This window comes from Podarcis melisellensis, assembly GCF_964234715.1.
Source record: "Podarcis melisellensis genome assembly, chromosome: 8".
In the NCBI taxonomy this organism is placed as follows: Eukaryota; Metazoa; Chordata; class Lepidosauria; order Squamata; family Lacertidae; genus Podarcis; species Podarcis melisellensis.
Window position 1 is genome coordinate 1671681 of NC_138540.1, and position 25454 is coordinate 1697134.

General features: G+C 51.2%; 1 protein-coding gene across 12 annotated transcripts in view; it reads right to left on the minus strand.

Moving 5' to 3' along the window:
* Window positions 1-574: 574 nt before the first annotated feature.
* The window catches only part of ANK1 (ankyrin 1), a 181314-nt gene continuing 156434 nt past the window's right edge, over window positions 575-25454 (minus strand). For 7 of the 12 annotated variants that reach the window (XM_081921261.1, XM_081921262.1, XM_081921264.1 and 4 more), the window contains 7 exons: window positions 23827-23973; window positions 16677-17066; window positions 16509-16581; window positions 14601-14850; window positions 11726-11809; window positions 8604-8771; window positions 575-2682 (listed from right to left, as the gene is read on the minus strand). In XM_081921261.1, coding sequence (XP_081777387.1) covers window positions 2656-2682; window positions 8604-8771; window positions 11726-11809; window positions 14601-14850; window positions 16509-16581; window positions 16677-17066; window positions 23827-23973 — 1139 coding nt within the window. In that variant the 3' untranslated portion in view covers window positions 575-2655. Of the gene's footprint in view, window positions 2683-8180; window positions 8319-8603; window positions 8772-11725; window positions 11810-12118; window positions 12550-14600; window positions 14851-16508; window positions 16582-16669; window positions 17067-23826; window positions 23974-25454 lie in introns of those variants that run through there. The other 5 variants (XM_081921265.1, XM_081921263.1, XM_081921258.1 and 2 more) reach the window with 4 other exon arrangements.

Here is a 25454-nt window from a genome sequence, read left to right on the forward strand (position 1 = left end):
AAGGGCAAATGATGATAGTTGCCTTTAAATGTGAACAGCATCAAACTTCTCCCCCTTCCTTAGATGTAAACTGGCAAAATTACAGCAGTCTTTGCAAATCTCTATGTCCAATGTTACCTTTGATACCCTATTTACCACGTCCTGGTTATCTAAACTATTTTACAAATAAAGAGAGAAGTCAAGTTAGTAAGTAGGGCTGCCAGGTCAGGTGTATCCCAGACCCTAAGATTTCTGGGCCCAGCAAGGAGACCTCTTGAGGTCATGCTGGGCCCTGGAAACAGAGGTCAATTGGGAGAGGGAGCAGGGGAGTCAGAAGGCCCCCTGCTTCCCCAAGGGTTCATGCTATAATTTGAAGCCAGCTCCTGCTGGGCTGAAGCATGCAAGCTGCAGGCAGAGTCTTCTGGCTGTTTTATTATTCTTATTGAAGGCGTTCTCACCCCCTGGCGATCCAAGCCCCCCAACTGCCTCCTGGAGGGGACCAGGCAAAGCAGGAGATTTCAGGCCAGAGCTGGATTTCTGGCGCTCCTCTTAGCAAGCGAGAGGAAGAAGAGACAGAAGCCGAGGCAGCACAAAGTGGTGTTGGTTTCTTTATTAACTCGGATTCTGGTAGCAGGTGGACAAGGGAGGATGGTCTATACATCGGGGTGAGGGATGGAGGTGGGGAGGAAGAGGGAGGGGAGGAGGAGGAGGAGGAGGAGCCAAAAGGCTCAAAAATTCCCATAACAATAAAAAAGAAACTAAAAGTAATCTCATAAACTTCTAAAAAGCATCTAGAGTGCAGACGGCAGCATTCTCTAGGCATCACCCTCCCCTACAGCTCCTACTAGCAATCAGCGGGCAAAGCGTCGCCCCGCAGGCAGGCGAGGGGGGCACAGTTCGCAGCTCATTTTCCTACGCACTACAGGAGGCCAAAGCATGGGGGGCCCCCACGCTAGAGTCTATGGCAAAGGCTGTGTCAGCAATTTGGGGTGGGTGGGCATACAGGGCACATGTTGCATGAAGGTGGTGGGGGGTGTTGCTGTGTGTACTTTGCATGGTAGTCACTGGGGCAGCTCTTGATACTTTCTGTGGAGATGCCTGGACCACATTCTTGGGTCTTTCCCCAGCTTCCCTTCCCTCGCCCCATCACCCTGCCCCTTGTGCATGAGAGTGGGACCCACATGCTTGCCCAGCCCCAGATTGCTTGGGGGGGTGTCAACGAGCCGGGGCTGCTGCCGGCAGCAGCAGCAGCAGCAGCAGCAGCAGCTGCATATGGGGTGGCAGCAACACCACCAAAGGCCTGGAAGGGGGGTCCCTGTGGGAAAGAGCTGAACTTGTGCATTTCTCAGGAAGCTGGTGCCCCTTGTCATCCCTTCTGGGTCCAAAGACTGATGGGGGGGGAGTCACATGGCAACCAGCCAGCATAACTCCCCACCAACCCCCCCCCCCCCCGCTCTCTTTGGAATCCCAGGGCAGATGCCTCCTAAAAGGATCAACCTTTTGCTCAAGGAAGGAGTCCCAGGCTTCTGGCTTGGCTGGAAGAAGTGTCATGGGGAGGGGGAGGATTCCCCAAGCACCAGGGGCAAGGAGGGGGCAGCAGAGCATCCTCTGGCAGGGAAAAAAGGCCCAGAGTGCACTGCTCTTCGCTTTATTCATCCTGGGACTTGGTGTGGGAGTGTGTAAGTGGGTTGCGGGGGGAGATTAAGCTACTCCCCAGCTAGGAGTGGTCCAGGAAACTTTGGCAGGTGCCACGTCTGTGCTGAGTTGGGAGGCCTTTGCAGGTCCTCCCTAGTGTAGAAGCGCAGGTAAGGTTGCAACGCAGCTCTGCACCTCTCCTGAGCGACAGATTGTGCTGGGTGGATCCGGGCATCGGACGCAAGCGGGACGCTACGCTCTTCCAGCCCGAGGGCTTGGTGCCCGTGGGCCTGGCACAAGTGGACTGGCAGAGGCTCATGCACTAGCCCTTCCTCCCCCTCTCTTCTTCCCCCCACCGCTCACCCCGCCCCCCGAATGTGTGTGTGTGTCTTTGCAAGAGAGAGAGATATGAGCCTGGGAGATCTGCTCTGCCTGGCACCATCCTTAGTGGCACCATCCCTGCCTCCGTCCCGCTGTGGGCTGGCAGCCCGGGGAGGCTTCTCCGGGAGCCGCACCAATGCCATCCTGCCGAACGTCCCTATTTGTGTTTGCATAGTAGGTATCTGTTCGCATTGTATACACAAGGTTTGAGCCACTGTCCAGGCTGCGCTTTTCCACCCGAACTGGGCAGGAACAGCCGTGGGGCGGGTTTCTCTCCCCCTGGGCAGCCCTGCTCTGCTTCCCATCTCCTAGGCCTGCAGACCTGGACCGAAGGCTGGGCATGAGGGAGGGCTGGGCGAGGGTGGATGGGCCGCCGAGTGCCATCCCGCCGACTCCTTCCCTGCTGCGTCAGAAGAAGAGGGCTCCGGGAAGCAGGCGCCCCGCACGGCTTCCCCTCCTCGGTCCAGGCTTTAGGTCAGGAGGAAGAACTGTAGCTCATGCGTCTGCAGTCGGTCGGTCATGCGAATAAGACAGTAAAGTTAGGTCTCTTACGGAAATCATGCCATGTAACCTAAAGAGTCATGGAGAGCCAGCCCTGCCCCAGTGAGCTCGTGGCTCCGCTCGCCTGGCCATCGTGGGGGCACAAGAGGGAGGTGGAGGTCAGTGGATTGGTGTTGAGGTGAAGCCCTGGTGGAAAGAGAGGAAGAGGAGACAGGAAGCTCGGGTTAGAAACATGCCAAGGCCACAGCAAAGCACCTCCGCCCGTCCCTCCTCTGGGCTCGGGGATTTCAGCGCAAACAGAAGGAACCTTTCCAGCACAGACAGAATGATCTCTGCCGCTGCACTTCAAACACAGCACACCCACCTGGGTCAGGGCTCATTCCCACTCTCTCCAGGTAACTCAAAGTCTCGAATAAAGCACTTCCCAGGGTGATTTGGGTTGGGTGGGCAGGGGGATCCTGACAGTTAAGCTGGCTCAACACAAGGGGGAAAATATGCTAGCGTAAGGAGGCCTCCAACTTGCCATTGCCACAGCCCACAGGAGGGGCCTTAGGTGAAGTTTCTGCTAAATTTTGCCTAAAACAAGGCTCAAGGCAAACGTGAAGGTTTTCTGCAAAGGCTTCCAAAGAAGGCAAACTTTAATTCCTTCTAGAAATACCCTCACCTTGTCACCAAATTTACGTGAAGTTTGGAAGTTCTTATTTGAGCTACGCATCTGATGAATCTGAAGAGGAGCCAGTCTGACTTAGGGAAAGCTCTTTGGACCCTCAGTACTCCAGGCTTGGGGCCCAGCCTCCCAGCTATTGTTACAATAACGCCAGCAGGGGGCACAATTTGGCTAAAATTGGTCAGAGGGTAAGGCCTGTGGATTTCCTTAAGGGGTTTCCCTACTCTCTTATAATTCATGCACTGGCATTTCTTATTATCATACAACTGCAAAAAGGAGAAACTGCTCCTGGATGCCAAGTTTCTAGTCCTTAACGATCACTGCACTTTCCATGGAGGCTTCCTATACTTCTGCAAATCCTGTGGCCCTCCAGATGTTGTGGGAGTCCAGCTCCTACCAGCCAAGGGTGCCAAGTGGAATAAAATATTGCAGATGGGCTGTGTGTGCAGGGAAGCCCCATCCTGCATAATCAATCACAAGATGTAGTGCATGCACACCATTTGAATGGCAATGCCTACCAGCCTGGGGGGGTCCAGCCCCCCCCCCAATATTTTACAGGGGCAGGGGCTGAAGGGACCTCACCCCCTACGAGTTGGCTCCTATGCTACCAGCCTCATGGAACATTACCAGTGGCCAGGGATGTGGTCAGCTGTAGTCCAACAACCTCTGCAGAAATTCAGGTTTTTCCAGGTGAGAGCAGTGCCATCTGAGCATGCAAAAGAGGCTCTCTCTCTCTCTCTCTCTCTCTCTCTCTCTCTCTCTCTCTCTCTCTCTCTCTCTCTCTCTCTTCCTTTGCAGGGGGCTGGATTAGAGGACCCTTCTAACTCTTCAGTTCTATGACTCTATAGTGAAGGATGGCGACAGCACTCAAGGCAAGAGGAGGCCTTCCTGTTCCTATCCCCCCCCCCCCAAGGCAGATGAGAACTAAGCCTTGTGCTGCTCAGGACAAGCCCTGTTTAAGGGCACAGACTTTGGGCTCCCAGCAGGGCAGAAGGAAGCAGCTGTGAGAACAACGCAGAGAGACAGCGACACAAGCAGGCACAGACAGGCCCAGGGAGAACAGGGACTCCCAAACACATCTAGGAGGATTGGCAGCTTGAAAAGCAAGTGGAAAGGGAGAATTTGGGTGGCTGAAGCTTCTCTCACTATAGTGCTACACGCCTCGGGAACATTTTCCCCTCTTGCTCTGCCCTTCTGTCCAACCAAGCAAGGCCCAGGAACCAAGGGCTGCTCCTCCACTCCTGGCAGCCTTCAGATCTGTTCAGCAGGCAGAAGCTCAACTGATGTAGCTTCTGTTGCATCAGAGAATGGAAGGAGCCACAGGTCAGTCCTGCCACAGATGTTGCTAACCAGGCCCTTCCAAGGATTGCCAGATTGCATGAAGGCTGAAGGCTCACACTTTCAGCCCTTGTATAAAGGAAGGAGCTTTGGTAGATATGGCTTCTCCCATCAGAGTAGGAAAAATGTACCTCTGCCAAACTTGACTATTATTATTATTATTATTATTATTATTATTATTATTATTATTATTATTATTATTATAAGACACAGAGGCTGTACCTTTGGCAAGTTGTGAACAGTCAGTAAGATTGTCATGGATGCTTTAGTTGAGACTCCTGCCTTGATGACCCTTGGGGTCCCTTCCAACTCTACTATTCTATGATTCTATAAATATATATACACACATACACCCCCATACATCAGGGAGAGGAACTAGATCTGGCAGGTGAACTGGATCATGATTTCCCCAAAAGGAGATTGACGGGTGGGCAGGGCTGCCGCCTGCCAATGGAGGTCAGGTGACCTTTGGTCCTTCCTCCTTTGCCAGGCTCTCCATAAGGCAGCTGATTGCCTGCTCTTGTGAGGCTCCTCTTGTAGCCCTTTGCAGGATCCTCCAATCAACTGATTGGTGGTGTCTGCAGACTCCCTTTCGGCTGAGAGAGGTTTTCACCTGTCATCCCATGTGATGTCATATATGAGCTTAGGCATAGGGCAGGTTGGGGCGGCTTGGCTGAAATGGTATGAATTTTGGCACGAATCACTGCTCTGGGCTTGCCAGCCAGGAGGTTTACCCAGAACGGGTTCATGGAGGGATCTGTTATGGGAGGCTTGTTCTCTACTCTGATACTCCCTAAAATCAAATCTTCTGTGTGCACAGAGTGAAGGGCACCCCTGCTTTTCTCAAGAATGCCACCTCTTCCGGACAGAAGAGCAGGATGAGGATCCTGGTGCCACCAGACCCTCAAGAGTAGCACAGAAGCGCTTTGCAGGCACTCCTTTGTGTCGGAAAGGGAGAAGGCTAAGGCTAAGGAGAAAAAGGCGAGGAAGGGGCGGCAGGATAGCAGTTTATAATTATGCATGGCATGGAAAAGTTTCTCTCTCACACACACAGTACAAAAACTCATGGGCAGTCAATGACACTGAATGCTGGAAGATTTAGGATGGACAAAAAAGTCCTTTTTACGGCAGTGCTTAGCTGAATGGTGGAGCTCCCTCCCACAGGCGGCAGGGATGGCCACCAACTTGGATGGCTTGATAAGAGGATTGGGAAAACTCATGAAGGAGTGGGCTATCAGTGACTACCAGCCACAAATGCAGGGGGTTGGACTAGATGTCCCTTGGTGTCCCTCCCAACTCTTCAATTCTATGATTCTAAGGCAATGATCTGCATTCTGTGCTGGAAACGGCAGGAAGGGAGAGTGCTCTTGAGCTCAGAACCTGCGTATGGCTTTCCCACTGGCATCTGGCCAGACGCAGGTGCTGGACTAGAGGGGCCAGTGGCCTCATCCAGGAGCCCTTCCTCTCTTTTTATGTTAGAGAAAATGCTATGCATGCAAACCGTCCCAAGTTCCATCACTGGCCTCTCCGGTTAAAAGAGAAAAGGCTCAGGCAGCCACTGAGGCTGATGGGCTGTGTCAGATTGTGTCAAGCTGGTGCCCTCCAGATGTTGTTGGACTACAACTCCAATTCTTTCTGACGATGGCCCATGCTGGCTGGGACTGATGTGGCCGAACAAAGGCCAGCATGGATGATAAGGAATTCTGTGCAGGCTGACACAGAAGAGACAGATGACTCTGCCCCTTCTCCACCAGCTTGCTAGACAGAAGAGGCTAAGAGGCAACATTTGCTTGGAAATGCAAGCTGCTATCCTCTGAATAGACCAGCACTAAAGGATGGCAGGCTAGTAGGACTGTTTGAGGACCAAAGCAGCTGTGGACCCCCAAGAGGCCCTGAAGGTGCTTTGAGACTCCTATTTTAACACCCACGTCACATGTCCAGAACAGAGGATGGGCCTGCCCCTTGTGGAGTCCTAGATGGATGTGTTCAGGGCTGCCCCTGAAGATGGCGTTGAGGTGGTAGCCAGTGCATAATGTGGCTGCTGTGCTGCTAAGTGGGGCGGCTCAGTGGGGCCAATCAATGTATTATACTGGCCTATAAAGCCCTAAATGGCTTGGGGTCTGAGGACCTAACAGAGCACCTTTGTCAGTATCAACCGTCTCAGGTCCTACAATTGGCAGCTGAGGCCGGGGTGGTGGGGCTGCCTGGTTGGTGCTGACCCAGGACAGACAGGGCTTTCTTAGTGGTGGTTTTCCATTTGCGGAATGTGCTCCCTGCTGAAGTGCAGCCATTATTTTTATTATTATTAGGTAAAGGTAAAGGGACCCCTGACTGTTAGGTCCAGTCATGGATGACTCTGGGGTTGCAGTGCTCATCTCGCTTTATTGGCTGTGGCAGCTGGCGTACAGCTTCCAGGTCATGTGGCCAGCATGACTAAGCCACTTCTGGTGAACCAGAGCAGCGCACGGAAACGCCGTTTACCTTCCTGCCGGAGCGGTACCTATTTATCTACTTGTACTTTGTGCTTTCAAACTGCTAGGTGGACAAGAGCAGGGACCAAGCAATGGGAGCTCACCCCATCACGGGGATTAGAACCGCTAACCTTCTGATCGGCAAGCCCTAGGCTCTGTGATTTAACCCACAGCGCCACCAGTGTCCCTATTATTATTATTTCATTATATATACTACCCTATATCCAAAGATCCCAGGGCAGTGTACAACACTTAAAAAGAGAATTTACATAGCATAATAAAAATAGTAAAATAAAGCAATCACAAAAAAACCCCCACAGCAACAGTTTAATGGCTGAAGGCCTGGGAGAAGAGTTTGCCTGGTGCCTAAAGACATACAATTATGGCACCAGGCAAGCCTCCCTGGGGAGAGCTTTCCACAAATGGGGAGCCACTGCAGAAAAGGCGCGTTCTCTTGTTGCCACCCTCTGGGCCTCCCATGGAGGGGCACACGAAGGAGGGTCTTGGCTGATAAGCGCAGGGTCCAGGTTGGTTTGTATGGGAAGAGGAAGGTCTTAAGGTGTTGAGGTCCTGAGTTGTGCGCGGCTTTATCAGTCAGTACCAGTACTTGGAATTGGGCCCAGAAACTCATTAACTTTCCAGAGGAATCAAAAACATTCCAGGGATTTGATAGCTGAAAGGCCTTTTCTTTAAAAAAAAAACAACTCTGCTTATAATTCTTTGAAATTTGTTATTAGTGTTAATGTGTTTGTTGCCCTGGGCTCCTTTGGAAGGGTGGGATACAAGTTGAAATAATAATAATAATAATAATAATAATAATAATAATAATAATAATAATAATAATAATAATATACAGTGTTACCTCGGTTTACGAACTTAATCCGTTCCAGAAGTCCGTTCTTAAACCAAAACAGTTCTTAAACCAAGGTGTGCTTTCCCGAATGAGGCCTCCTGCCGCTGGTGCCCTTCCACCTTCCACCATTCGGCTTCCGTTCTTAGACCGAGGTAAAGTTCTCAAACCAAGACACTATTTCCGGTTTTGCGGAGTTCATAAACCAAATCGTTCATAAACCAGACTGTTCTTAAACCGAGGTACCACTGTACAGGCAAAGGAGAGGGACTCCTAGGGAAACTGCTAGGTCCTACCACAGTTGACACACGGCCACCGCGCGCCCCCCCCCAGCTAGTAAGAACAAAGGGGTGTTTACCTCCAAAGAGGCCACTCGAGGGGTGGGGGGTGAGGGGTGTCACTGCTTCCCCCTTTTCAGGCTGGCTCGTTTCACTATCTGAGCCCCCATCCTGCCCCCGAGAAGCTCCGATCTTGAGACACTCCCTTGAGCCTCCTCCTGGGCAAACGGCAGCGAGAGACAGGAAAGCAGCAAACGGTCACAGAGAAACCCACGAGGGGGGTGGCAGACGGACGGACGGACGGACGGAGAGACACAAGGAGAAGGAGAGTCAGATGGCAGCAGGGGACTCCTGCAGCAAAGTGCCTGGCCTGGGCAGAAGGAGAGGGTCCTGCTGCGCCAGGCAAGGGCGAGGGGGGGGGGAGAGAAAGAGCAGGGGACAGACGACAGAGAGGAGGACGCAGCTGGAGCCCTGGGGCTGGGAGGCCCGTGGGGCTTGGGTACCTTGCTGCCTGCACTCTCCTGCTGCCAAGGGGCATGGGCCAGGAAGCGGCCAGCCTGGGCTTCCAGCGCATAAGGCTCCTGCAGGGAGCCTTCCATAATCACCTCTTCGTGCTGCCGTGCGTCGCCTGTCCCGTCCGTTTCTAGCCGCCGCACCACCTTCCGGATAATCTGCAAAAATTAAGTGTAGCACTTTTAGACAGTCTCCTGCTGCCTCAAGTGATGCCCACCAGCCCTCGGAAAGCCTGCCCGCTCTCTCTTCCAGCCCCAGATGCCTGGAGTGCCTTCCTGCGAGGCACAGCCCTTGATCTCTTGTTCTGGAGCCTGGACCTGCCCCAAATGGTGGGGCAGGGCCCCATTTGCCCATATGAAACAAACTCCACTACCTCCAAATTTAATTTTATAGCAGTAATACCTATTCATCACTCACAGACACCTTTGTAATGTTGAAAGACCATGAGGGCATCATGTTTCCCTCTGTGAAGTAAGGCATAAAGACATTATCTTGCAAGAATGTGTACAGCTGCCTTCCTCAACCTGGTGCTCTAGGACTACAATTCCCACCAGCTCCAGTATTATATGGCTGTGGCTAATGAGAGTTGTAGTCCAAAACATTTGGAGAGCACCAGGTCGAGGAAGGCTGGGCTCTGACAAGGGAGATATATCTGCTCAGCCTCAAATCCTTATTGGGTGATGTTGGACCAGCCTCTCTCTCTCTTCCTAACCTACCTTACAAGGTTGTTCTGAGAATAAAGAAAGGAGGCTGACTGCATGAACTGCTCTGGTCCATGCATGCATCAATCCCTGCGGGCTGAGGCTGCTGGAAATTGTAGTGCAAAACATCTGGAGGGCACCAGGTTGGTGAAGGCTGCCTTACGATGCCCCTAAAGGCAGGCCAGCATATGGTGTCCAGGTGAGAGCCAGCCATTTGCTTAAGATCACCTGCTGGGTTTGGGGGAAAGGAGAGATGTGACATCCTAGGGACATCCTGGTTCATAGCTCAGACCCTGGGGCCTATGTGCCCTTGCCTGGGAGTCATTTCCACTGAGTGCAGGGAGGTTTAATGTTGGAAGAAGGATAACTAGGATGGCAGCATGAGCTGCTACACTCAGATTTCCCCAACCTGGTGCCCTCCAGATGTTCTGAACCACAACCCTGACCATTGGCTGTGCTGGCCGTGGCTGATGACAGTTGGGAGTCCAAAAGGTTTGGATGGCACAGGGTTGAGGAAGGCTGACTTACCGTATTTTTTGCTCTATAGGATGCACTTCCCCCCCTCCAAAAATGAAGGGGAAATGTGTGTGCGTCCTATGGAGCAAATGCAGGCTCCTTGGCTTCAGCGATAGCAATGCGAAGCCTCCGAAGTGTAGAGGGAGAGCTCCCCCGTGCTCCGGAGGCTTCGTGTTGCTTTCACTGAAGCCCCTGGAGCGCAGGGAACTCCCGCTGCACTCCGGGGGCTTCAGGCAGCTATCCGCAAGCCTTCGGAGCGCAGCAGAAGGGGCTCCATTTCTCCTGAAGGGGCGCTGAGCAGAGAGGGGGAGAATTATTTTTTTCCTGTTCTCCCCCTGTGCGTGGGGGTCCTGTGCGTCCTATGATCCGGTGCGTCCTATAGAGTGAAAAATACAGTAGATTGCAAAGTCCTTTGGGCAGAAATGTTTCTTTCTGCCGTTGCAACTCAATAAAGTGCAATGTGCATTGATAGTGCTGTATTAAATAATCATCTTCAACATCATAATCACATTTATGTTGTAACTGCCCTGAGACCTGCGGGTAGAGGGCGGTATACAAATTTAGTTAATAATAATAATAATAATAACCATTGCTAAGAACTGCGCAATGCGATCTCCCCTCTCTCCAGGTGGCAAAAGAAGACAATTGCCTGGAGGACGGAATGTCAGTCTCAGGAGGCGTATCTTGCATGACATGCGACACGGGCTGACATTCCTTGCTCTGCACAACCCCACCCAAAGGCACAGGAGGCCCTCCCCTCTTCTGCATCTGGCCACCCCCCCCCCCACAAGACAAGAGAGCGAGGAATTCAGCAAAAGAAGTCCTACACCCTTTGGGTTTCTCCTTCTCCCTGTTATCGGTAGGCAGCCATGTTGGTCTGCCGTAGTCGAAACAAAATAGCAATAGCACCTTAGAGACCAACTAAGTTTGTTATTTGTATGAGCTTTCGTGTGCATGCACACTTCTTCAGATACCTTCTCCTTCTCCCCGCTCAGCATTGACCTCTGCCTGCCTCCCAGCACCTGGTGCTGGCCCTGCGCCCGATTTAGATCAACTGGTATTTTTAGGACCTTGCAGAAAGCTACAAGCTCACTCTCCCACCCAGTGCTGTGGCAGGTCATTCACCTCCCTCTTCATTCAGCTCCTGCATGAAATTCCCACAACAAGGTTTGCAGGGAGCAAAGGCCAGCGTGGCTGAAGCCAAGTCAGACTGGCAAGATCAGAACAGTTCCCATCTCATCTCAGTGCTCCGACACACATTCCCTTGGATGACCAGAGCTTCTCTCTCTTACACACACAAGGACCCCTATAATTAGATCTTTTGCAATCATCATCATCAGCTGTTGCTAGTGAAGCAGGTGGAGAATCACGATCAGGAATTGACCCACAGGCTAATTCCATCACCCAACCTTATTTCCACATCCACCCCAATTTACCCTCAAAATTCAGACCGTGAGTCAGAATAAGACTCAAGCAAGTCAGTCAAGCTGCATCCTACAGAGCAAACTAAGGTCACCCTCCCTCCCCCCCCCCCGCATGTGCATACTAGAAGCCACCCCCCACAAAAGAAAACCCCAACACAAACTCTCTTGGGCTGGGTAGTCCTGACAGAAATTTCTTCAACTACTGCTAGTGAGACCCCATCAAACAACCAAGCCTATCTGTCAGGGTTCCTGCCAGCACACTCTGGGATAAAGTCCAAGTGTGTCACACTGAACGCAAGCAGGCAATGTGAAGAGCAAAACTCTGGCACAAAGGAAAAGAGGCTGGAGGCGCAGGAGCCCAGCAGGATTCTAGCGTGAGGGGGAGGAAGGGCTTCTCGGGGAGCCTGGAGCCGACTGGCCCAGTTGCCGCCTCCTGCTCTGCCCTCCGTCTCCCCCTGGCAGGCCACTCACCTTCTTTGTGACAATGTTGCCCTGCTCATCTGTAAATTGCTCCTCGGTCACTTGTTCCCCTGGAATATCCAGCGCTTCATTCCCCTGGAGGGTTGGGAAAGCAGAAAGGAGAGTGAGCAAGATTGCTATGGGACCACAAAGTCCTTCACCCTCCCAGAAGTGGCACAGAGCAGCGGACATCCTCTCAAAGCCCCACGGGGGGTTCAAAGAAAGTCAGCTCTTGGGGCAAAGCCAGCGCTCTTCCTCTCGCTCCATGCCCTGCCCTGGTCCCTGGCGCCCTTCCGCCACACTACCAGTGAGTGAAGCCTGGCACGGCGTCCCTGAGTGCCATCCAGGGCGGGTTGGTGGGCACCGGCCCGGCCAGTCTTGGGGAAGCCTCCTCCGGCCAGCTACCTGGACAATGACTCGCCGGCGCACCACCCGTGTGGAGACGGGCTCCTCGTCATCACTCAGCCCCTCGCTCTCGCCCAGCTCCTTGTCCAGCTCCTGGTGGATGTGCTTCAGCATAAAGCGGAAGGAGCCCTGGGCAATGTGCAGCAGGTTCTGGCAGCTGACCAGGAAGAAGCCAAGCAGCACCAGGCTGATGAGCAGCTGGGTCAGGAAGCCCCACATGGTGCTGCCACCTCCCGCCCCACCCCACCCCAGCCAGCCCAGAGCCTAACGCTGGCCTTCCCTCATGGCATGAGGGCACTGCCCAGGCTACTGGCAGGAGCAGCCTCTGGCTCACGACTGGGAAGCGGGTTGGGGCCGGGCTGGGTAGGAAAGCTGCTGTAATTTTAGCCTCCCCCGACCAGCTGTTTGGAGGCTCTGGCCAACCCTCCCTGCCCCCTCCTTCGGGGGGGGGGACTTGTCAACGTCACCCAGTGCTCTGCCAAAGCCCAGGCAGGGCAAGGAGGTGGCACGAGGCCTGCCCCAGCCTGCAATCCAGCCTGGTGTCTCCTGGTGCCCCTGGGCACGAAGAGCCAAGAAGCACGCTTTGCCTGAGCCACCTAGGAGAGGGCTGTGCACCTATGTCTTGCACAGGAACCCCCCCCCCCCCGTTCTCTGGCATCCTGGGCAGTTCTATTTCTGGCCCCTCCATACCTGGCTCTGGGTGAGAACCAGGCGCTACCCAATTAGGAAGCAATGAAGAGGCCGGCTGGCCAGGATATAAATAGAGCAGAGAGGCTGAACATGGCTGCTGGGCCAGCCCCCTCCCCCAAGCAAGAGGGGGGGCGGCAAATGAGCTTCTTCTGCACAGGAGTGCAAATGTCAGCAGAGCAACCTTCTCATTTAGCTGACATACCCACACACACACCTTTTTTTAGCCAAAGGCATCTCCCCCAAAGCTGCTGGCAAAAGCTAAAAACTATCACTACCATATCAAATAAGAAGCAACAAGTGAAACAAATTGGAAGCCAAACATCCCAGCAGAGTGTCGGCAGGCAACTCAAGTGATGCTGAAGCCCCCTGAAATAGTTCTCTCTGGATCCCAACAGCTAAATCTTGGCAGAAGATTTCTGCAGCCTTGGTCCCCCACCCACCTACCCAGCCAAGGGCCTGCAATGATATGCGTCTGCTTCACTGGGTAAGAAATACTGAGCTAAAGCACGAAGAGCATGCTGGATGCGTGAACTGAGCCACTTTGCTGGACCAGTTCTTACAACAACCCAGGAAAGGAGGCCTGATTTTTTTGCTTCCCTGCTACAACTAGAGACTGCAGTGTTACTCTGCTGTCTCTCCCCCCCCCCCCCCCGAGACAGCATGGTTTTAATGGGTGCAGTGAAATACTGTACCTGTCAGGGGAATCTCTCACCGCTTGACACACCTGATGGGTGAAATCTTATCAACAATGTTTTGTTTCATTTTAAAAATGATTTAGTGATGTGTCAAATTTGATTTTTTTAAAATAACCCCCCCTTATTTCTGTCCATCTCAGTGAGTCCTTGGATGTGCAAATCCTCCTCCCTAAAATAATAATAATAATAATAATAATAATAATAATAATAATAATAATAATTTATACCCTGCCTCCAAGGCCGGGCTCAGGGTGGCTGAAACCCTTCCTTTCCCTTCCACGTGTGGAGGGAAGGGAACACAGAGACAAAGGGCTACACCTCCTGCAGTTCCACGGCAGAACATCCGTTGCACGCAGAAATCCCAGGTTCCACCCCACCATCTCCAGGTAGAGCTGGGAGAGACTCCCTGCTTGCAACCCTCTGGAGAGCTGCTGCCTTTCAGAGAAGACGATGCTGGGCTGGGGGAATCCATAGTCTGGCTCTGCAGAAGGCAAGTTCCTTATTTCCTGTTCCGTCCCCCACCTTGCTCTAGGTCCCTGCGCTTGGGCTCGTAGGTGGGGATGGGGACTGTGAAAGATGCAAAAGAATAAATTAAGTCAGCCTTCACCTTCAGGATATCAAGCTTTGGGCGTGTTGTATCTTTACATTTCATGGCTCCAGTGCCACCAGCATTTGAACGATGCATTCCGTCAGCAAAGATAGATATTTCAGAATACACTGATGCAATATTCCCTAGAGTGCCTGCATTTCAGCAGTGTATATAGTTTAAATATTCTTCTATAGCCTTGTTTTGTTTGTAAAGCTTTAAAATCTTTTCATATCTGTGCTACAGATATACATGAAGTGAAATTTAATCTCATGCTGTGATGTTTCTTCCACATGTTGTTCTGAGGGTTCTCCCATCCCCTCCCCCAGCCCATTTTCTGTTGTGCAAGTGGAAGTCCTTACGCAGGGCTGGTGAGGGTGGAGCTCCTTTGGTGAATCCCACCCACGATGCTTATCTAGTGCCTTGACTTTGTTTATTTTTTTCCTCTACGGACTGATCAGGGGTTGCTTTGTCTGGATGAGAATCACGAGGGAATGTTGCACTCTCCTACCTGTGTTTGTCCAAATATGCTGCTGTCAGCTTCCTCCAGCCACTTAGCCAGGCCCTGCCGCCTCCCAGGCTGGAGCCCCCATTCCCTCTCTTCCGAGGAGTCCATCCGGGTGTGATCCGGCCTCTCCCTCTCCCGGCCCCGCACTCTGTAGGGCACCGACTGCCGCAGCGCCGGGGGGCTCAAGGACACCCCCTTGGGCAGGTCCGACAGACTGGAGATGAAGGTGCTCTCCACGGCCCAGTTGCCCAGCCTAGGGAGCAAGGAGAGAAGCACAGGCTCACCAGCTCTGCTGGAAATGCAGGTGGAAATGCAGGTGGAAATGCAGGCAAGCCAAGGGAGGCGAAGCACAGGGCTGCCTCATACGGAGTCAAGACAGCTTTATGGGATCATCCCTAAACTGTACTGTGAACCCCACATTTTGTACTATCCACCCAAACCGAGTAATTGATACACCCAACCAGGGTTCGTAGTTAACACCTAAAAATCAAACACTGTGTGATTCACTCCAAACAAACCCTGTGCTTTGATTGGTTCACCTGGCGCAGTACTGTCTACGCAGACAGCTATGCCCAGCACCACAGGCCACATTTAACTGCAGAATGGACCCCATTCCTGAGCCTGCCCCCCAATGCACGCACCCAGTAAAAGACAAATAATCTGCAGAACAGAGGGGTGACTCCTGTCTCTCATATCCTAGTAACCCCTTGCTTGGAGTGACTGCTGCAATGCTCTCTATGCAGGGGGCCTTTCAAACTAGCCTGGAGATTTCAGCTGGCACCCAATGGGTTCCCGTTAGCAAAGGAGTGACCAGATGGGTTGGCACCCAGAGTAAAGTTCAAAAATCCAGTGGTGCCCATGTATCTAACAGCCTCTGGTCTCCTCTGACTGGCAGCAGATCTCCAGGCCTTCCCTGTGTTAGGCAAGGTGTGTTTTGAGGGGAGATACAGGTAATTGAACCTAGGGTCATCTACATGCAAGGCATGCAACACTGAACTAGAGACAAGAAAATAATAAAAACAATACATTTATTATTTGTATCCAGCCCATGTGATAGGGTTGCCCCAGCCACTCTGAACAGCTTCCAACACATAAAAAAGCATAATTAAACATCAATCATTAAAAATACAGCCAATACAGGGTTGCTTTCAGATGTCTTCTAAAAGTCAAATAGTTGTTTATCTCCATGACATCTGAAGGGAGGCTGTTCTGCAGGGCAGGCGCCACTACCGAGAAGGCCCTCTGCCTGGTTCTCTGTAACCTCATTTCTTGCAATGAGAGAACTGCCAGAAAGCCCTCAGGGCCGGACCTCTGTGTGTCCGGCCTGAGTGAAGAGGGTGGAGATGCTCCTTCAGGTATACAGGGCCAAGGCTGTTTAGGGCTTTAAAGGTCAGCACCAACAGTTTGAACTGTCCTGAGAAACATACTGGGAGCCAATATAGCTCCTTTAGGACCACTGTTATATGGTTCCGATGGCAACTCCCAGTCACCAGTTTAGCTGCCATATTCTGGATTAGTTGTAGCTTCTGAGTCACCTTCAAAGGTAGCCCCATGTAGAGTGCATTGCAGTAGTCTAAGTGGGAGATAGCCAGAGAATGAACCACTCCAGTGACAGTCTGTGGGCATGTAGGATCTCAGCCTGCATACCAGATGGAGCTGGCAGACAGCTGCCCTGGACACAGAATTGACCTGCACCTCCATGGACAGCTGTGAGTCCAAAATGACTGTCAGAATGCGCACTTGATCCTTCAGGGGCACAGTTACCCCATTTAGGACCAGGGAGTCCCCCACACCAGCCTGCCCCCTGTCCCCCAGAAACGTTCAACCTCAGTCTGCTGGCTGCCATCCATCCTGCTGCTGCCTCCAGAGACTCACACGGGACATTCCCCATGGCTGGCATCCCTGCATTACCTCTCTTTGCCCTTGTCGATGACCCGACTGACAGTAGGCGACTCGGTGATGCGGGCCTGCACCCTCTGCTGGCCTGAAACGAGACAGACTTTACTGTGGGAACCCGGCTTCCTGCCCAGAGGCCCCCCTGGCGCTCGCCGTCTGGCCTCCTCCCCTCTGACCTCTGACCTTCCTCCTGCTCTAGCATGTCCATCAGGCCATTCATGGCGTCTGAGTCCACTGTGTCGTCCTCCACCAGGTCCATGGAGCCCAGCGGGTCGGGGCCATGCGCGTCCTCCAGGAGCTGCCCCGGGAACCGGCCTTCGCTCGTGGCGTCCGAGTCCTCGGCCTTGCTGCACTCCAGCGAGGAGTCTTCGGCAGTCACCAGCGAGGGCGTCAGCCCCGAGGACCACACCTGCATGTCGGACATCTCCATGAGGGCGTCCTGCTCGCTGGCGGCCATGGGGACGGCATCCATGACGGCCACCTCGCTCCAGTACTGGTCAGCGCGCAGCGGGGAAGGCAGTGAGTAATGCAGGGAGGCGGGGGAGAGCAGCTCGTCCTGCAGCGAAGCATAACCTGCATGGGCAGACAGAGGGCGACAGGCTAAGGTGCTGCAGGGCGCAGGGCAGGACACGCAACCTCTAGCCGTCGGGGCACGCAGGGGGGGTGTCACACTTTGTGCGCCAAAAGGTCTCCATCCCAACGCGCATCGGTCCAAGAGAACACAGCCATTGGGGCGGTGAGCAAAGCCAGCTAAACCATTGGGGGTGGGCAGGTGGAGAGAGCGCCCCCAAAGATGGGCTGCCACCCAAATGGCAGATTTCAAATGGAAACGGGAAGCGAAGGCCCCGTGTCTTAACCTGTAGCCTCCCAGATGTTGCTGAGCTTCAGCTCCCATCGTCCTGGACTTCTGGCCATGATGTTGGCTGGGACTGATGGGAGTTGGAGTCCAGCTTTGCTGGGCAGGCCAAAGGTTCCCTGCCCTGCACCGTGCCGTGTTTCTGGTGGGCCCTGGAGCCCTTGCCCTCAGCTGCCTCCTGGGGTGGTTCCGCTAGCACTGGTTTCCCAGAGAATAATGTAGGGTCCCTTGTCAGGCGTAAAGGAGAGCGGAAATGGGGCAGTGGGGAGTGTTAAAAAGAAAACCTGATCAGGAAACAAATGTCACCAAGCCAAGCACTACCGTACATAAGGCTCAAGTAGCACTGATGCCTTTCTCTCTCCTTCGCTCAGTTTTTGCAAATGACTGATTAGTCATCAGTATCAAACATGAAGATCAGGAGAGGGACTTGTAACTCAAACAAGCCTTTTTGTGCAATTGCATTATAAATTCTATTTCAGCAGAAGTTAGAAACAAAACAAGACAAAACACCTTGTAATGATAATATAATAATAATTTGTTACTTAAACCCTTCCCATCTGGCCAGGCCTCCGCAGCCACTCTGGGCGACTTCCAATGGGAAGTATTAAAAACACAATAAAACATCAAACCTTGATGCCTTATGTACGAAAACTCCCTTCAAGTCTTTAATAGTAACATAAAGAGTCCAGAATGTAGCACCTCAACATGCCCTCCTATTTTATATATATCAAACATATTGATTGCCTTTATATATGAGAGGCAACAATGAAATAGAAAACAATCTTTCATTCATTTTTTGAACTGCTTTCACTTTCTGTCACTCTCCAAAGCATAGTTTTTTGACTTGAAATGTGCTGGTCTACTAAAAAATTTCATTTTAATATTAAAGACTTAGGGATTATCTATATGTTTTGTTTCACTGAAAGCTGTTTTCTTTCATTTGGTTTTTGATTCTCTCCTGTTCACAGAAAGTGAAGGGAGGCACTCACTCCTTTCCAAGAACCCACAGCTTCAAAGAACTGGCCTCGCCCTATAAGGCAGATGAAATCAGGGCCGGCCCTACTATTAAACCAAGTGAGGGAGCGGTGACAAGATCCTGGAGAATGGAATGTGTGAGAGAGTCCCATGGTGTGCCATCAGCTGCAGTGTGTGGGTGGAAATCAGTAAAACGTCATGGACAATCCAGACGTATGGCAGACCATGCCGGCAGTGCCATTTTTGCCGATGTTCAAAAAAAGAGAGAAAAGCTAAAACTTTTCACTGTTTGAAATATGGCAGCCCTAGCCCTATGCTAACTCCCTCCCCTCAAATGCAGCGAAAGCTGCTGTCCAAACCCCAGTTTTGTGGCAAGATTTGGCGGTCAGTTTAATAAGCTTGGCTACATGGAATGAGAGAGAGCACCATCTTGGCCTTGGGTATGAAGAGACAGCTGAAGACTGACAATTGCCCTTTGGGGGAGTTGGAAGTGATTTGAAAGAGGAGAACACAGTGACCTCTGTCCACCAGCACATTGTCTCTTGCACAAGCGGAAGAGTCAGTTTTATTATTGCACAACACAGGAACTCAAGACAACAGTTGCACTAGCAGAAGCCTGCTGTGCCACAAATTGCACAATCTGTTGTGCAACTAAGGCCACATTCATACCATACACTGAAAGCTTGTTTTCTCCCGCTCTGGATGGTAGGACTCAAACCTATGGCTTCAAGTTAGAAGAAAGGAGATCCCAACTAAACTCCAGGAGGAACTTTCTGACAGTAAGAGCTGTTCAACAGTGGAACGGTCTCCCTCGGAAGGTTGCGGGCTCTCCTTCCTTGGAGGTTTTAAAGCAGAGGCTGGATGGCCATCTGACATGGATGCTTTAGCTGAGATCCCTGCATTGCAGGCGGTTGAACTAGATGACCCCCAGGGTCCCTTCCAACTCTACGATTCCATGATTCTATGAAAGCACTATGATACCAACCACATTAAACAGCCATGGCTTCCTTCAAATAATTCTGGGAGCTGTAGTTTGCTAAAGGAGCCAAGAGTTATTAGCAGGGTCATCTTCCCCTCTCAGTGCTACACTTCTCAGCCTGGTTTAACAGTCAAACCCTGTGGAACAAATATGCCACTAACTGACTTAGCTCCACATGAGTGTTTGGGTATTGTTTAAATACCTGTTTGATCAGAGGCAGCAGCCAGACAAAATAAAATGTGTGTAAATGCTGTGGGAAGCAGAGTCTCTTTCAAACCTCACTTTCATTTCTCTTCAAAATGACTGTCATTTAAGCCAGAGAGGGAACCAGGTTTTTGAGACTGGGGCTCAAAGGTAGAGAAAATATGCCTCTGACCATATGCAAAAGGAACTTCTCTCAACACCGAGTAGCTGCAACCAGTCTTGTACTTCAAGGAGTGGGGAGAACGGCTGTAAAGAATCTAAGCAACTCAAAAGCATTCCCTGAAGATCTTAGCTACTATAATTATACTCTTACCCCTTTGCTGTTGGTTCAAAGCAGCTTCACCTGCAATGCCTCTCTCTCTCTGGGAATTTGGTGTGGAGGAGAGCGACTCTCCCACATGTTCCCACACTTTGCACTTGGAAAGAAAAAGGACTCGGCGGGATGAGTGCTGCTAAGCCAGGTAAGTGCACAGACAGGAGATGCTTCCGGGATCAGGTCCCCAAGTGCAAAATTACCAGCTCCGAAAACAGGGTGCTTTGGCTCACATGTTCCACTGTAGCCCAAAGCCAACGAAGAGTTTTGGGGCATTTTAAAGACTCCCCCCTTAATTAAGGTGTGCTGAAGTAGCTGCAGAACACCACATGGGCTCTTCTAGGCTTCCGTGGACTAGAGTCCTCTTTGCCACAGTACTTTTGGTGCTGTTCTTTTGGGGTCCTGCTGTCACTCAGCGTTGCAAAAGGTGGCAGAGGGAGAGGCAACTGGATCTGTGGGGCACAGCTCCTATGGGGCATGCGGCAGGGAAATTCCCAGTAAGTTGTGCCCCATGTGCCTTAAATATGTGTGCCTGGAGGTGGGTGTCATGGATGGCTCCGTCTTAAACTTGGGGTCATGGTTTGAGCTCTACGTTGGGCAAAAGATCCCTGCATTGCAGGGGGTTAGATTAGATGACCCTTGTGGTCCCTTCCAACTCTACAATTTGATGATTTGAATTTTCCTGTTCAGGCATCAAAAGGAGTCACACTGTCCAGCATTCATAAGAAATCTATATTTTGATCTGGCAGCATCCAAACTTTGCAACTCCCTGCCTATTGACATCAGGCAGACACTTTTGCCATATTATTTTCAGCGTCTGCTAAAAACCTTTCTTCTTCTGCAACCCTGTCCAGACCTGTAGAAGTTGCATTTGTAGCTACTGTTGATTTTAATTATGTTTTGAATGATTTTAATGATTTTGAATAATTTCTAATGATACCTATTTTAAACTGTTTCTATTTAAAATTGAATTGCTTTTTTTAAAAAACTGCTTTAAGTCGTCCCCCCCCTTAAAACCCAGTGGTACACCCATTTTATGGAGTAAATAAATGCAACGTGCCGGCCTTCTGATGGCTCATTTGCACCCAGCGAGCACTGACATGCTCCCTTCTCCAGCTCAAAGCATTTAAAGGGTTGAAGGGAAGAAAGAGCTCTTGGGCCACCTCAGAAGTACAGAAGTACATGGGCAGCTTGGTCTGTGAAAAGGACCCCATCTCCTAGGGGCCAAGCTCTTTTGGGCCCCCCAGTGTTTTTTGGGAGGGGTTTCCCCTATGTTCAAAAGTGGCAGAGGAGGCTACAGATGGTGAGGCTTCAGTGGCCAACTCCTCGTCCTGCAGTGGAGGGGAAGGAGCGAAGAAGCAGCCCCTGGCCGGTGGCCATTGAAGGTGCTGCCGCACTTGGCTCCACCCCGGCTCCTCCGATGTCCTGATGTCACACGTGCGACATCATGCACCGCATTATGTTGCCCCCTCTTCTCCTTTGGAAGCTGGTGCCTCTGCAGTTTCATCTTAAGCATGCATGGGTTCGCTGAGCCAAAATGGGAAGGTTTGCTCCAAAATCACACAGTGCACAAAACCCACGAAGGATGAGGAGAAATTCCATTTCCAAAACAATATGGGAATGGAGACAGAAGCATTCTCTGAAATGGACACCTCTCTTATTTTACCAAGGCTGTTCTCCAACCAAGGAATGTGCAAGAAATGCATATCCTAGTACAATGCACCCAGAGTTTCCACTGACTCCCTACAGCTGCTCTTGACCTTGGGCAGCCCTTGGGCAGCTGCTGCTCCCAGATGCCCCCACCAGATTTCAGGCAGCCAAGGAATGAACCACCCGCAGTGGGCATCTGGGCCACAGCAGCTGCCAAGAAGCCTGGGAAAAGTGTGAGACGCACCTCAGTGTATCTCAGCAGGGAAGCGAGGAGTCAAGGAGAACCAGGGATGCTGGAGAGCATTTGTAGCCCCCCCCCTTACTTACACCTGGCTACAGTTGGGCATGAGGATTAAAGGGCTTACTCTGAGACTTCATAGGAAAGGTGAGTTTTTGGATTCTGAAGAGCCCTTGTAGCTTTAATCTGCTCATGTTCACTCCTTGCCAGACTGATCTCCCACCCCGTTCTCTTCTTTGCCTCCCCCACTATTGACATTTAGGCTGCAAGTTCCTTGGGGACCAAGACCTATTTATTAGTGAAGCTCTATAAAGCACCATGTTGCTTATTGATAGTGCTGTGTAATTATGGATAAAGAGCAACGGGAAGAGCGATTGCTTCACCCAGTGGCAGGGGAATCAGGGGAGCCAAGGCTTCCTGCAGGTGTGCCGTGTGTGTGTGTGTGTGTGTGTGTGAGGGGGACTCTTGCTCCATGCAGCTTTTCCACAGTTGCTGCGCCTGGACTTTGCCTGCTCAGCCGTGCAGGGGTGGGGTGGGGGGTTGACCTTTGGGAGAGTCAAGCTGCCCAGGGGGGCTTTGGGATCAGCAGGCTGAAGGGAAGCCCTTCCCATTTCCCCAGGCTCTGCTAACAGCAGTTGGGCAAGGAAGGGAAGCCAGGAAGGGAGGGCGGGTAGCAGCAAAGGGCAAAGTGGCAACATTCAGCCTGGCATGGCTGCCAGGCCCGGCCAGGCACAGCATGCATTCATCAGCAGGGCAAAAGCTCTCGGACGGACGGCTCAGGTCAAATGAGAGAGAGAGAAAGAGAGAGAAACAGTGGAGACAGGCAGTGGAGGAGAAAAAGGAGGAAGAGGAGAGAGGTCAGGACCAAGACGGAGGACAACGGTCAGGATAGGCGCCAACTGGCCAGCCAACTCAGGCTGATAGCATGTGGAAGCACGCAGATTGAACTGGGATGGGGGGGAGGGAATGAGCGCACACACCTCTGAACCCCCGTGCGCAGCACTCTTGACCACAGGGTTGGCTGCTGATCTGGCTCCCTGGGCCCACTAAGCCACACCAGCCCACACCCTCTTCCTGATGCGCAATGCGTCTAACTGATAGCTGGAGCCCAGGGTCCAGGCTTCAAAGCCCAGAACCTCTCTGCACCCATCTCCAGGCACACCTTGCGCCAACCCAAGGCCTGATCCCTAGAGGCCATTTGAGCTGCACCATTGCAGGGCCTCTTTCTCTCTCTGCACCAACCTCAGATTCCCTCTCTCAGGGCAGCCTCTCTCTGGATCTACGCAGGTTTTCCTATCTCTTTGCACCACAGAAGGTGTGCTCCTTACCCCTCCCCCCTGCATCGCCACAGGTCTGCATTCCTACCGCCTATCTTTCTGCAAAAGCCACTTCCTAATGCCAGGGTTCAGTCTGGACCCCCCCCCCACTATTCACTTTATGGACCACAAGTGCCCTGTGTATGCAGTGGGGCACATGGCACCACAGCCACTTTGCCCCTTGGACTCCAGGACCCTGGGCTCGTCCACCCTTCCGCTTGTCTCGCTGCTTCCCCCCAGGAAAAGCTCCTCCTCCTCACTGAATGGGTTTCCCATGTATGGGTGTTTGTTCTGCTTCAGTGATAAAGAGTGGGTTTTCCCAAGGAAAGAGGTGGGGCAAACTGAAAACTAGGAGACCAGTGGAAATGTGGATGTGTCCTCACTCACAACTGTTCTTTAACACCTGGCTGTGGCCCTCGCTGGCCCTCCCAGCTATGCTCTTGCCTCCCTTGCCCAAAGCCACACAGTGTGCCCCAGCACCTGATCCCCCCACGACATTCCCTGGGTGTCTGTGGATTTATTCCACCCCACCAGGGTGTGAGCTTAGAGTTGGCTGGTTCTAGCTGAGGCCAAAGGGGAAGGAAGCTGCCAGCCAGGAGGGTTTTTTAGCAGGCAGGTAGCTGGTTGATCTCAGGGACCACAAAATGGGCTGAAGGGGGCAGCAGAAATCCAGAGGGAGGGGGGAGGGAGGGGCAGTCACACTGAAAAGACCTACGCAAGCCTAAGCCTGGGCACATGACTCCGGGTTCACCAGAGACACCAGGCAAGGATCTGGTGCGGCAGGATCTGGGCCGGCACTCACCATTCATCTGGGAGGGCGACAGGGAGTAATCCCGATTGGAGTAGCGTTTGTCTCCCTTCAGGCTACGACTTTGCCGGGAGGAGCCTTCCAGCATGTTGATGATCTCACTGCGGTCTATGTTGCGCAGAGCTGTGTACAGGTTTTCCACTGCCAAAGGAGAAGAGGAAGGAGACATATCAGCCAGACGTGACAGCAGGGGATTCATTTTTGCAACCATCTATCATGGAATGCAGCAGGAACAGGTTGTCCAGCACCTGCAGGCTTCTTCTTCTTCTTCTTCTTTTCTCCCCTCCCCCCATGCTTTATTAATTGAAAATTGTATAACAAAAATGATCATTAGATGTTGAAGACAGCATAAAAAGTAAAAAAAAAATACAGTTGTTCGCTCCTCAGTTATTTGCTTTTTACACCATTTTGCAATTGATTTCAACGTGACCTCCCATCTTCCATTATATTCCCAAATTATATTTCTTGCACACTTCACTTTATTTTCTCCACATTGTTTGGCTTACTTTAAGTATTATATTATCCTATTCACCCACAGAAGTTCAGTCAATACCTGCCAACGGATTAATATTTTGACAATGTTCCTTTACACAAACACTATGTATGTCCCATTCTCTGTTAAATTTTTCATCTGTAACGTCTCGTAACCTTGCTGATAGTCTTGTTAGTTCAGCATACTCTCTCAGTTTATTTTGCCAGTCTGATTTGAATGGGATATCTTCTCCATTCCAGCCTTTTACAATTAACATTCTGGCAGCAACTGTAACATACATAAAGACTCTCCTAAACTTTTTTGGAATTTCATTACCCATAATTCCTAGCAGGAAGGCTTCCGGCTTTTTAGGGAAGGAACATTTGAACATTTTCTTCAGCTCACTATAAATCATTTCCCAGAACTATCTAATCTTTTTACAGTTCCACCACATGTGGATTCATGTGCCTTCAGCCTCCTTGCATTTCCAGCAAATGTTTATCCTAGATCTAAACAATTTGATAGTGCAAATCCTCCTCTTTCTCTTATATAAATCAATAATTTATGTTTAATTCTAGGTTTTCCCCCATTCCACATAAATCTTGATATATCCTTCTGTCAATCTTTGAAGCAGCCTGCCATCCCTATCACCGGAATGGACTGAAACAAGAAAATCGTTTTTGGGAGTATGCTCATCTTTATTCTGGAAATTCTTCCCCCAAAAGAGATATTTAGCCTGCTCCAAATTTCCAGTTTGTTTTTGATTTCCTTCCAAGTGTTAACATAGTTATCCTAGAATAAATTGATATTCTTAGCTGTGAACCATATACCCAGATATTTCACTTTTTTGCTAATTTCCAGGCCGCATATAACTTGTAATTCATTTTTTTCCTTGCGCATCCATATTTTTTTACCAATAATTTGATTTTCTTTGTGTTAAGTTTAAAACCTGCCACTCTCCCAAATTCATTTATCAACTCTAGTGTTCTCAATAGACTTTCCTTTGGGTCATTTTTATCAGGTCATCAGCAAAGGCTTTGAGTTTATAAGATTTTCCCCCAACACTATACCTCTTATCTTCCCTTCTTCTCTTCTCTTTTTATTCAGGATTTCCAATACTAAAATAATGGAGACAAGGGGCATCCTTGCC